Source organism: Triticum urartu, chromosome 6A (genome assembly GCF_056163025.1).
Source record: "Triticum urartu cultivar PI428250 chromosome 6A, HENAU_Tu73, whole genome shotgun sequence".
Lineage (NCBI taxonomy): Eukaryota > Viridiplantae > Streptophyta > Magnoliopsida > Poales > Poaceae > Triticum > Triticum urartu.
In genome coordinates this window covers 573,868,900-573,881,483 of record NC_141878.1, presented here as the reverse complement: position 1 = coordinate 573,881,483, position 12,584 = coordinate 573,868,900, and the positions used below count along the sequence as shown (strand labels likewise).

The 12,584-nt window shown below is 41.2% G+C and overlaps 1 protein-coding gene across 2 annotated transcripts; it reads right to left on the bottom strand.

Annotated features, from left to right (window-relative positions):
* Positions 1 to 57: 57 nt before the first annotated feature.
* Positions 58 to 10,812, bottom strand: MAK10 (MAK10 homolog). 2 transcript variants are annotated; one of them, XM_087528919.1, is made up of 17 exons: positions 10,533 to 10,812; positions 10,310 to 10,454; positions 8,210 to 8,277; positions 7,430 to 7,588; positions 7,184 to 7,351; positions 6,290 to 6,443; positions 5,774 to 5,853; positions 4,579 to 4,851; positions 4,332 to 4,475; positions 2,999 to 3,133; positions 2,695 to 2,793; positions 1,996 to 2,052; positions 1,717 to 1,921; positions 1,031 to 1,149; positions 841 to 909; positions 657 to 755; positions 58 to 578 (listed from the first exon to the last, which is right to left on the bottom strand). In XM_087528919.1, exons 2-17 carry the CDS (start codon positions 10,428 to 10,430, stop codon positions 339 to 341), a joined length of 2,190 nt encoding a protein of 729 aa, XP_087385045.1. In that variant the 5' UTR covers positions 10,431 to 10,454; positions 10,533 to 10,812; the 3' UTR covers positions 58 to 338. The 2 variants fall into 2 exon arrangements, with proteins under 2 accessions (XP_087385045.1, XP_048551113.1); XM_048695156.1 differs by lacking the exons at positions 10,310 to 10,454; positions 10,533 to 10,812 and having other exon boundaries at positions 7,435 to 7,588.
* Between the last annotated feature and the right edge of the window lie 1,772 nt (positions 10,813 to 12,584).

Genomic DNA, 12,584 nt, shown 5'->3' with positions numbered 1-12,584 from the left:
AAAATACCACAAACATAAGAGAAGCTGCTTCCCTCCTAGATAACACAACAATTCCACTAAACTCAATCTGCCAACAACTTCTCGCTGGAATTATAGAACATTTGTACAGTGTGTTTTGCAGAATAAATGATATCAAAAATTGCTAGACAGAATAAAGCCAGGGGCGTGAGCCTTTCCTGGCATTTGCTATATTCTTCCTGTTGTCTACAAAATTGTCACGTTCGTGCAGCCTAAAGAGAGATTTGCCCGAACCAAATGAACAATCAAGAATGACAGACCCGAGCTGTGCCATCACTAAAACAGAGTTGGAAAATCTTTTACCCTGTCTTGAGAAGAACCTATGATCTCTTTACAACTGCGACCGCAAAGTGGGGGTGGTGCGTAAACTCAAACGAAACCCTCAGTTTCGGATCGCTAGCACCAACGTGGTTGATGATGTTTAGGGCTATCCTATTGTGCTCGGCAACCTGTTCAATCTGGCGGAGCTCTGCAAGCTTTTCTGGTTCGCTCGCAAAACTACCTTTCAAGGAGGGGATTATCTTCTGGATTTCCTTGAAGAAGTTGTATTTCATTACGTCCTGTAAAAAATAACGGTTAGGTTCAAATAAGCAGAGGGAAAGACTAGTGAATGGGGGGTTTCAAGGCTGAGTACTGACTGCCATGTATGCCTGGGCAGCCGCTTCCTTGAAACTGTAGTAGGTAATGCACTCGGGTATTTGTGCTTTCTGGAGAAGATCGAAATGCTGCATGAATCTCTGCGAAGAGTGGTTCAAGATTCGTCAGACTCGTCTAAAGCCATGTCTATAAGGATATCAGAATTCACAAAACTATCTGAACCACCTCTTGTTCAGTATTGAAGATACTTGGTGATTGGAATGACTTGCTTTCCTTCCTCAGGGCAGCCAGCAACTGCATTAGCAAACAGATAAATGTTGTTTAGTTGCAACAGGGAACGGTGGTATATATATAATTTACGCTCTGTGACTGTTCTACGTTGCCGGGGAGGGAGGGGCATTAGTGCCATATGTACCATTGAAAGTCCTTCTGATAATAGAACATAGCACTGAAGCAATAAACATGAAGGAGGAAATGGTGTGTCTCGTACAGAGTCCTTTGAATGATCCTTCTTCTTTTTCCCTTTTCTTCGCGCTGAACCGATAACAATAAGGACAAATTAGAAACCAATCTACTAAGAGAATATTGATAAAGATGGCATGGTGTTTTATAGAAACTTAGTAGGAAACAGCATCAAATGAATTTTCTCCATAGTGGTGTTACCACTTACCAGTAACAATATATGAATATTATAACCAAATATACCCCCAAAACAGGAAGTTTTGATTTGACGTAATTACATATTTCATTCTGTCTAATTTCCTTTTCAGCTTCTGGATGGCAATGTGTGCTTATTTATTTAAACAGTCTCCCGTTTGAATTCTGCAATTTATTTTCCTGTAGTCTTCTTGTTCTCTTAATTCTATTGTTTTCCAAATGGATTCTAAGAGGCAGATACATGAAGCAGTAAGATGCACAACATGCAACTCAAACCATCAAGGTGCTGACATATCTGAATATCTGATAGACATCCGGAATGCTACATGGTCATTTTTATAATATTGACAACCCTGCTAAATTGGAAATCTAGAAGCACATCATCTACCTGTAATTTAATGACAATAATCTAACAAAAAATTCTGAACAGGCATGATAACTTACAGTTTTCGTTGCTAGCAAGGATTCGTAACTGCATCTTCTCTATCAGCTTTATAAACACCACATGCATATACCAGTACACCATACAGTATTCACTCGGAGAATAGAGGTCAAGCTCAAAACCCAATATGAGAAACCGAGAAGCAATCCAGTATGTATGTTCTTGAGACCAAACAAGTAGTTGCTTTGATACTCTCATGCACATGTTCTGCACCACCAACAAAACAATGTCAAAATATATGACAACTAACTACTACAGCAAGCACTTGAAACCAGAGATACCTCATCGGCCAAGACATTCCTAGTTTCACCGAACTCTCTTTTCAATGCAAGCTCCAACTGCAATATGTATAGGTACAAAACAATATAAGTGTAAGATCTAGAGATGACCAATGGTCAAACTGTCACAACCATAGAATGCTCGGTCTCAAACTATTATAGATGTGTAATCATCATAAGCCCTTAACAGTTGGCTGCGTAATAGTAGAAGTAAAAACAGGGCACATTTGACACTACCAAAATTACTGCTTTCCCATTTGTGATTGATCCCTTTCTTTCACCTTGTCATAAAATGATAGTCCTAGTAGGGCATTTCCTCTATCATTACTCAAGAATCAAGTTACCAACAGTGACAGAAACATGCAAGTGCTCAGTACCACGATGAAGTGAATACTCACTCAACCCAGTAGGGAAAGGTTAATTCAGAAATCCAGTTTTTTTTCTGCATGATTATGAAAGATATAATGGCATTCATAGCTGACATAGCAATAACCAATTTTAGAGACAGAACCGCAGGTTAGCATGAAACTGCATTCACAATTTGACTAGCTAAGTGTGTTTGATCCAAGGTCAGTTTCACTAGCTAAGCGTGTTTGATCCAGGGTCATGTTAGAAAACAAAGCAAGAAGACAGGTATTAATGATGTGCAACTTATGGGAAACAGCAAAAGGGAGCAAGTAGAAAATTGTATGTGTAACAAACCTGTATGGAAATGGTACTCCAATCCTGCAAGCTCTTCCCAAGCTTGCGCCGTTGCCATGCAGTGTTTGTACAGAGAATTTTAAGCAAGTTGATAACCAACTACAAGGTCATTAATGCACTTGATCAATGATATGCACAGAACTCCAGATATACTCCCTCCGTCCCATAATATAAGAGCGTTTTTGACACTACACTAGTGTCAAAAACGCTCTTATATTATGGGACAGAGGAAGTATATTTTTATGACTGCATGAGTAATATATATGACGTAAAGGTTGAAAAAGGAATAATCCTGGTGGCTGACCTGACCTAGCTGCACTACAAACTCATTCGACTGGAATTCCTTATCTCCTATAATATCCGGTAATGACAAAGCCCTTGAAATTACATCGCAAAACAAGTCTCGCCCATAAAGTTTGCCATCTTGAACCAATAAAGTCTGTTTCAATGGATTTTTGCATGTTAATGTAAGTGGGAAACAACAAACTATAACATAATTCACTGAATACATATTTGCCAGGATAAGACTTAGGATTGGGAAACAAATCATATTTCTACAAGAGAAGGCCTAATGGAACAGAAAATGAGCCAGTAAATGAATCCTTTACTGTTACAACATAAATGAATCCTTTACTGGACTACTAAGAAAACCTCAAAGCTATTTATATACCACCGAGGGATCGAGAGAGGCGTTTTGGAGGCCGAGCTCCATGGAGGCCTTTATTTTTGAAAAATTCAAATTCAATCTTTTATGGTTCAAAAAATTTTGAAAAAAAAAGCATGTATGTAAGGATGTAACCCACATGTGTGTAAAAATTCATGACGAAATACCTTGAGTTGTGGCCTGTACAAAAAAGATAAAATCATGACCTGGGAGGATGAATAGTATCATGTGTTAAATAGCCTCAGATTTGTCTTTTTTGCACAGCCCTCATTTCAATGTATTTTGAACTGAAAATTTACACATATGTATGTTATGTCTTCATGTATATCTGTATTTTTTTTCAGAATTTTTTGAAATATAAAAACATGAATTTTGATGAAATTTCAAATTTGTATTTGGAGGCCGAGCTCCAAAAGGGATTTCCGCGAGGGATCAATTTATAAAGAAAAATAGTAATGAAACAGCAGTCTCCTAAAAATCAGTTATGGATATAGGAACGAAACAAAGAAGGATGGGTATTTGCAGAAATAAGCTAACCACATTGTTAACAATAAGGAAAAGTAGTTCGATTCTGATATCCAGACTTCAACTACCGGAAGTGTTTAGATTCGTGACAATCATAAAGTTGAAGTTCACAAATCATACCAAATGAAAACAAAATCCAAGAGTAGCACTTACTGCATAACTACAACGTATGACATACTCCACATCCACAGAAAGCAATGGTTCATAACCAAATTTGTACAGCAATCAGTTAAAGAATAGTTCATACACATATACAAATACAATTGAAAAACAGATCTCATACATAAATGATAGAATCTACAAAACCTTTTCTATATCTAACATAGCAGACAGATATTAGTCATTTTTTGCAATCCAGGGGAAATAAAACACTAATGTCAGATGAGTCAAAACATCTACAGCATAACAGTGATAAAGATGGCCCTTGAAGCATGTCAGTGTGACCCACCTGAAGAAATGCTCTAGGAACCAAATCAGGTACAGATTTTTGGAACTGTGCAATGAAGTGAAGAACATTCTCAAGCACGGGATCAAGCGACAGAGCACAAATGATATCTAGATCATGCAGAAGCTTCTCAAAGTACCTAATTGCCTGTAACAATGAAGTTGACGCAATGCTTATCAAGTTGAAAAGGAGTATACAGAAACTATTCACTAGTATGGAAGCATAATTTATGGCACCGATGTGAACTTACATCACTCCAGGCGAGTATTTGAACAGCACGCGGTGGTGCTGGACTCAGAAGTCTGCTATTCAGACTGACATCAAAGCCAATAGGGCAGCAACCTGATGCAGTGGTGCAGCTTTCATCACCTTTTTGCGATGTAATGTCAGACCGAGACTTAAGGAACTCTTGGGACTTCAGCATCAAACTAAGCTCAGCCAAGCATGACGTAACATGCTTGCGAGCCAAATCCAATCCTCTTCCTTGAGGTTTCCTCATGCACATAACCACATGGTGAAAATGCTACATAACAACAAAAATGTGAAGACACTCAGAAACCAATTAAAAACCTCTTATGTATCATCTTCTTGCATGAGGTTTGCTCATGCACATGAATGCACATGATGACATGGTAAAGTGCTACACGGCCATACAGACATGTGATGACATTTAGAAATTGATGAAAACCCCTCTTAAGCATCATTAAGATGATCACCCAGGACTAAACTTGGCATTTATTTATGCAATCAGCTATGGTGGTCCTTATTTGCACATTTCCATATACTGAAAAATCAGGTGCTCCTAGGCGCATGCTTAACATGCGCCTAGGCACTGGGCTGGAGGCAAAACGCCTAGCGCCTAATTGTGCTTAAGCATGCGTTTTGGTCGGAAACGGTCAAGGCGGAGGCAAAACGCTCGCTCAGCGCGTAGAGCTTAAAAAACACTTGTTTCCCTGTGATATATACAACATAACATTTAGTTTTAGCAACAATATCATAATCGCAATAAAAAAAGGCTTTGTTGTTGTTGTTGTTGTTGATCATAATCACAATCAATGCATATAGTGGGTAAAGTGCTGTAACGCCGAAACAAACTCTATGTCCCTCCCCTCTCGCTGACAATTTTAAGAGAAAAGTGAGAATTGCCACTCAATTCAATGCCATTTCAGTCTCACTCAATTGTCTCAATGACAGTCGTTCAGAATCCATCGAGTGGTAAATCGAGGTGCCAATGAATGCACTGGCAAATTCTTAAAAACTTCCCAATTTAGATAGCACCAGTTTATAACTTGACTTCCCATTGCTTAATTTGAAACCACCATGTTACCACAATAACAGAGCATAAGCTTAGATAACCAACATGATACACACATCAAGTATCAGCATTGACGAAATTAGACTGAACAACTGAAGTGAAGAATTGGAAAGGAAACATGGGTTAAGACCTTACGAAAACGTAATCTGCACAACAAGGCTCTGCAGTAACCCTCTTCCAGCTCAGGATTATCCTGCAGTGATTCAAACTCTGCAGTAATAAACTTTTTAGTTAATAACACAAAGCCTACAGCGCATGTTCAAATCAAATAAGCAATTCAATAACTTCGCTTTTATTTCAAATGTCCAGCGTCCAAATTCTTTTATAATTTGGTGTCGTAATCTAAAGACTAAGTGGTATATATTTTAAGATGATGCACCAACTTACTTAGAAACTCCATATACAAAACAACTTGACGCAAACTAATCAGCAGTCCGCAAATTTCCAAGCCGAAGGAAAGCTAGTTGTAATTTTATTTTAAAAAGCAGGAACATATATTTAGTTGTATGTTTTGTAAAAGGCTGCAATTTTGGACTTCGGACCATGACATAAGCAAATTGATAAAACAAGGAACAAGGTTTTACACAACGCAAAATAATGAACATTTAATTGAATCAAAGGATATCTGCAACGGCAATACAAGTACCTTCTAGTGTTTTTTTCTTGGATAATGCTTGGGATTTACATGCACGCAATTGACGAGATATTGTCTCTTCAACCGAGTTCAGAACTGACAAGCACTTATCATCACCTTCACCATTCAAAGGCAGTCCAAAAGACATCGTAAAGAGGTCTTCTTCCTACAAAAGCATACGATAAAGATCATATCTTATGTAATAAGTGGAAGTATGGTACTTAGATTAAAAACTAGATAAAATTGACTCATATTAACAAGACCAACCTGTATTCAAATTCGATTTTCATGCCATCCTATAGGTTATGTGAACAGATCTCAACCAACAAAAGCCCCTAGGTTGGGCATAGCACAGGAAAGCCAAAACCGGAACAGGACACCGAACCAAACAAGACAAATTTCCAGTTAACTCAAGGTATGTTTTTCATTTCTTTTGGCAGTTAATGAAAAACAAATTCAGGTTTGCCGAATTTTGTTGTTTGGGTTGTCAGAAACCAAATTCACTGAAACAACCAACTACCGGACTTACATCCTAATGAAGGTGCCTGTATTCAGTCCTAATGAAGTTCACCAAGATGATAAATATTTTTGAATCACCTTTTAGGTATAATAGATGAAAGAGCAGAGCACATACGCATCTCACTGGAAACATTGATTATACAGACAAAAAGATGAAAAGTGACGCATTACATATTCCACTCATAAAGAGGTAGTCTGACATGGGAGATGATGTTTTTGTTGCACTGGAATCTCCACATTTCAACAATAACAATATGCGCCTACTCGTCGTATATGAAATTAAATACGAGCATAAACCAACATGCACGGCTTCGTTATGTCAAGACTCGGAGTACATATAAATGAAATCAGTGGGGAATGGCGATAGAAAATTTCCAGCAAAAGTACCTCATGAGTTCGGGCAGTTGAAACGACAGAAATGACAGAATTACAAGTAGCACGCAAAATCCTGCAGAAGCTATTTAGGACAGCATGCGATGAAATTCTCTCCATTTTCATAAGGTAGATACATGTGAAGACGGTTTGTGCTAGAGTGTGACCCTTGTGCCAGGTTGCCTGAAAAATAAAGCAGTCCGATAAAGTAGTTTAGCCAAATGAAACACCTGCTTATTAGACATGGTTGCACTGAAGTACCTCACATGAGAAAAGATGGTCGATGACATCAAGAGTTCGTTGAATGTCAAGTGTTCTGTCCAAACTAAGTGGAACTGGGGCAATGCCATCTTCTATGGCTTCATCGATGGAATAATATCCACTTCTCTCGATACCGGAATCCATTTTAGGGTCCATTATCTGTATCAAGATGCAATAGATGCAGAGAACCCAATTAAGCAATGAATCTAAATAATTAAATTGAAATCCCACAAATCAAATGGTAAATGAGTCACTCGGCAGGCCTATAATACCAAAGTATCCTGAAATAATATAATCAGAATTCTGGTATTTGCCTTTCTCACTATGAACTGGAAAGCTTGTACAGAGTCGTGATCAGTTGTATAGTGAGGCTCAGCACTCAAGAGTAATTCCAAGCCTAAGGTGTACGTCCAGAATTCAGATCAAAGCAACTCAAGTGCAAGTTTCATGCAACAAACTTGCATATCCCGAACTCAGTATCAAAGCAACTCAAGTTCAAGCTTAATAGGGAAAAGTTTAAAAGCATCTACTGGTGACTTAAAAAATACCATGTCTACTCCCTCCATAAAGAAATATAAGAGCGTGTAGATCACCACTCTAGTGCTCTAAACGCTCTTATATTTCTTTACAGAGGGAGTACATGTCAACTAATTAGTAACCACTGGTTGCGTAAAATAATTTAGTAAACACAAAAACATCATTTGACACTCTGAAGTACGCAACAGAAAAAATGGGAGTTGAAACACAGCAAAAGAGCAGGGGAGATAATGAGGTCCTTACTTCCAATGCAGACATTGCGGCAAACAAACTGAAGTTCTCCCCATGAACAAGTTCCCCATCTTGGAGATCTACAAGCATGAAGAAATTAGAAGGAGAACAGTTGATAGATATAATAAATTAACTACCAGATATCAGCGTCGACTCGATTTTCAGGCATCTGCTCAAATATGACAGTCCTAGATACATTCACATCAAAATTGTTTTGGAGTTATTTTGGGGAGACACACACCAGTGACGGTGCCGTCACGCACAGGGCTAATCAAACCCAAGAGTCCACAAATCCACAACACTAGCCATAATAAGTTATATTTCGTTTCTATAATCCAGTTGGGAAGCTATATATTATATCTTAATCTATCTTTTAGGTCCATATTATTGGAATTCTCTCTTATCAGGAGTTCGGGAGACTGGTCTATAAAGAGACACCATTCATTACGAGCTCAAGCAAAAATTTAACAGATAACTGCCCCCACATTGGCACACTATGCGCAAGTCAACTCAAAATAGGCACAATAACACAGATCTAAGATAGATGCAAGCAAACAATGCGACTCCTAAGCCCTAAACTTAAGCCCAAGCCTATAATCCTAAATCCTAACATGAGTGAAATTCTCTGTTCTCAATGAGGTTACTCACTTCCTGTCTGTCCAGAATAAATGTTCTCTCAAAAATGACTAATGTCCTGTCTATTATCAATAAGGATTGCATTAACAGACTAAATTTTCAGTTTGTCCAGTCAGCACTAGTAATATAATATTATCCTGACAACAAATTTCCCTGACCAACAATTCATATCATGTTGTTGAGAACAGACTTTGAACTCCTTCCCACCAATATAAATAAAAGGAGTGATCAATAGGTATGATTCACAAAATTATTCATGTGTATCCTTCTAGGTAATCCTGGCATGTGGGCGATCGCTCCCTCCAACCCTCTAGCTCAACCCCAGGTAAGCCAAACCAGGGGGAGATCCAAGAGGGTAGATGAAAGCTCAGACACCACAAGCTTTGCCCCTTTCCAAATTCAGTGCATCCCTCACTGCATCCAGCTACAGTTGACTTCCACAATGGGGCACCAAAGAATAAGAACTAGTGAACAGGCAACCAGCAAGGTTTTTTATTCTAACAATCCCCATTACCATGCACAAGGCAATCTTGTGAAACCACTAAATGAGAACATGAGTAATGGTATTTATCTGTTTTCAGCATTTAACAGAAGGAAGACGTGAAAATATGATGTCATTATGTGCCATCCTGCTTGCATACCAAAGCAGAAGTAAAGTAGGGCAACATTTGGATCATGGTCATGTGACGTCACAAAGTAAAGTAGACACCCCCAAACATGTTATCCATATGGCTATGCATATACCTCTCAAATAGGGCAACATTTGGTCACACATTAAAATTCTGAAGGCACTGTATGCAGCAACCTAAGGGCTAGTTGGGATAGACATGGGTTAAACTCAAACGCTTTGGATGAACAGATTTCGGTTCAATTAAGGTTGATCCGAATCCATCAAACAAGCACCAAATTGGTTCGAAGAACCAAATAGATGCATACTTGGCACAAACCAAAATTCACACATCACCTAGGGATTACAAGAAAGCAACACAGTGTCGGCATGTCTCTTATCTTCCGACCATACGCATGATACAAACCTGCTCCAGTACATGAAACTGCATGCTTGCGGCAACGCATCCATGATATAAGATACCGCATAAACTCACGCAGACAGGACCGACTCCTAGGGGCCTTCGTAATCGATTCTGTCAGGAACAGAGGAACCCATTGTCCCTCTGCTTGCAAAGGAAAGGAGGAGCCAATTGTACTCTGCTTGTAACGCGAGAAAATGAGTACAGGTCTAGTCAGTCCAATGCAAGCGCGCATTCCACATTGCTGGAAACACACTGTGAACTCGATCAAGCAGCCATCCGCACACACGCACGCGCGCGCGCGCGCGCACACACACACAACACGAGATCGACCGAGCCACGGTCCGTAGACCTGCTAATACTCCCGGCTCTTCAAAATAACTTGTACTGTAACTTTCAACGTCTTAGAAAATACAGCAGGGAGGCGGGCTGGGCGCATCGAGCTTACCAGCGCAGGCGGCGGCGATGAGCGGCGAGACGTCGGCCCAGACGCCCTGGTCGCCGGAGGGGGGTATGGAGGGCGGCGGCCCCGGCGCGGGGCCCGCGGGCGAGGAGGAGCCCGCCTCCATCGGATCTGGCCGGATGCGACTCGACTGCCCACGGCAACAATGATGGTAAGCACACCGGAGCGAAACCCGACGGCGGCCCGGGCAGAGCTAGGGCTCCCTTACCAGCCGAAGATGGAGGGATCTTCGCTCCGCCTCGGCCCAGGCCAGCCGAGGGCTGAGGAGGGCGCCGGCGAGGAGGGGCGATTCCTCCGCTCTCTCGCGCGGTCGAGGTGGAGGTGGAGCCGCCGCCGCCGCGCCTGGGTGGGGGTGGGGGTTGGGGTGAGGGGGGGTTGTGGAGGCGGCTTTGGCGGCGCGGGGCGGAGGGGTTTCGGCGGCGGAGGCTTTTGCGTGCCGTGGAGGTGGAATCTGTGGGCGGAGTTGTTACGGATTTCGTCACTCTCCCACCCAGTGAATCTCCTTCCACCTTTTTGATGATGATGAGAACGTATTGTTTCTTTTTTCCAATTCCACAGAGGTTTATTTACTCTGCAGTGTATTTGATGCGCTTAGATTTATTTATTACTCATACAAATATTAAAGTACTCCCGCCGTTTCATAATGTAAGACGTTATGTGAGTATTTGTTTATTATTGGAGTACTAGCCATGTTGGCAGACTCCAACACGTTTCACTTTCTCTCACTTATATCCCACGAGTCATCTCCCGTTCGTTGGGGCATCTAAACTAGTTGTCCCATGGTTGATAGTTTTAGAAACTCTGAATGGAAATAGCGGGTTATTTTCTAAGCTAGGAGAGGATGACCTATTTTTTTAAGTCATCAAAAGAGTGAAGTATTAGGGTAGTTAGCGTCTGCCTACTACACACTAGCAGATATGATAAATAGAGCCGATAAAAAAGTAGAGACCCTATATCTGTTAGGGGTTTTACTACCAAGAGTGGATATAGGGTCTCCCTATGACATGATAACGGTCACGACAACATAATCGACAGTGGAGACCGACAAAACTATCGGGAGTGGCAAGGTATGAGTTTCAACATTCTTTTTCAGCAGGTTTTCGTCGAAGTGTGAGCAAGAAGATTAAATAGAAGGCTTAATCCAACGTTGGTGGTTCCGATCATAATGATGTGCAATAGCCGATCTAGCGGGTGCGGTCATATGCCCTCCCTCCCCGAATTTACAAAAGAAATTCTTATACTAGTGCAATGTTTTTGTTCACTATATTAATTTTGGTGCAGTGCAATAAAAAAATTCTAATCATTGGAATGTTGTCCATGTTCACCCTCATAATGTCAAATCCTAGACCCGCCACTTCAAAGGCGACAACATTGTGTGATGGCGAAGAGTGGGCGATAGCTATGCGAAATCAGCCGGCGAAAATTTTAAGCAAATTAGGGCATCTCCAACGCCGACCCTCAAACCGCTTACATACATCCAGACCGCATGGTCTGGACGCCGAAAGCCATCCAACACAGGCATGTATCGCTCCGCCGAGCGGTCCAGGCCACATTTTTTCCACAAACTGAAACCAAACATGGGGGGCTTTGCGGGAGTCCAGACACGAGACTAAGTCAGACTTTGACACCCATGACCCTCCCAAAAGGAAAGCGGAGCCCGCCCTTTTGTAGCTTCCCGCATTATTTCAGCGCCAAATCCCCCACTCTCTTCTTTAGTCCCGCCGCCTCCACCTAATTCCCGCCCTTTTCTCTCATTTTCTTCTTCGCTACCGCCGTCGACGCATGGAACTAGATGAGGACCTGGCGGAGATGGAGGTGGTAGAGGAGGCAGAGAAGGAGGTTGCATTCACGGCGACAACGACACCTTGAGCATTGAGAAGGCTCGAATTGCCGGTCCGCCAAGGCAGCACTCAATTTTTTGCACGGACTGATATTCTTCTGTGATTGGGCATGTAAGAACTTAAACATACTTGTCTCTTTTTGGTTGTGATCGAACATGTGATCCAACGCACGCTATGGATCAAACTTGTATTTGAATTTCAATGTGCCCTTTACTTGCTGATCCGTGTTTGAATTTCAATGTGCCCTTTACTTGCAAATCCGTGTTCACGGACTTTGTCCTCTGTCAAACGGCATCCAACCAGTCCGCATACGGATGCCGGAGTAAATTTGTGGGTCAGCGTTGGAGATGCTCTTACAGCATTTCCTTTCCGCTGTTGATCAATTTGGATTGCAGACATGGCAAAGCAAACCAACAAGG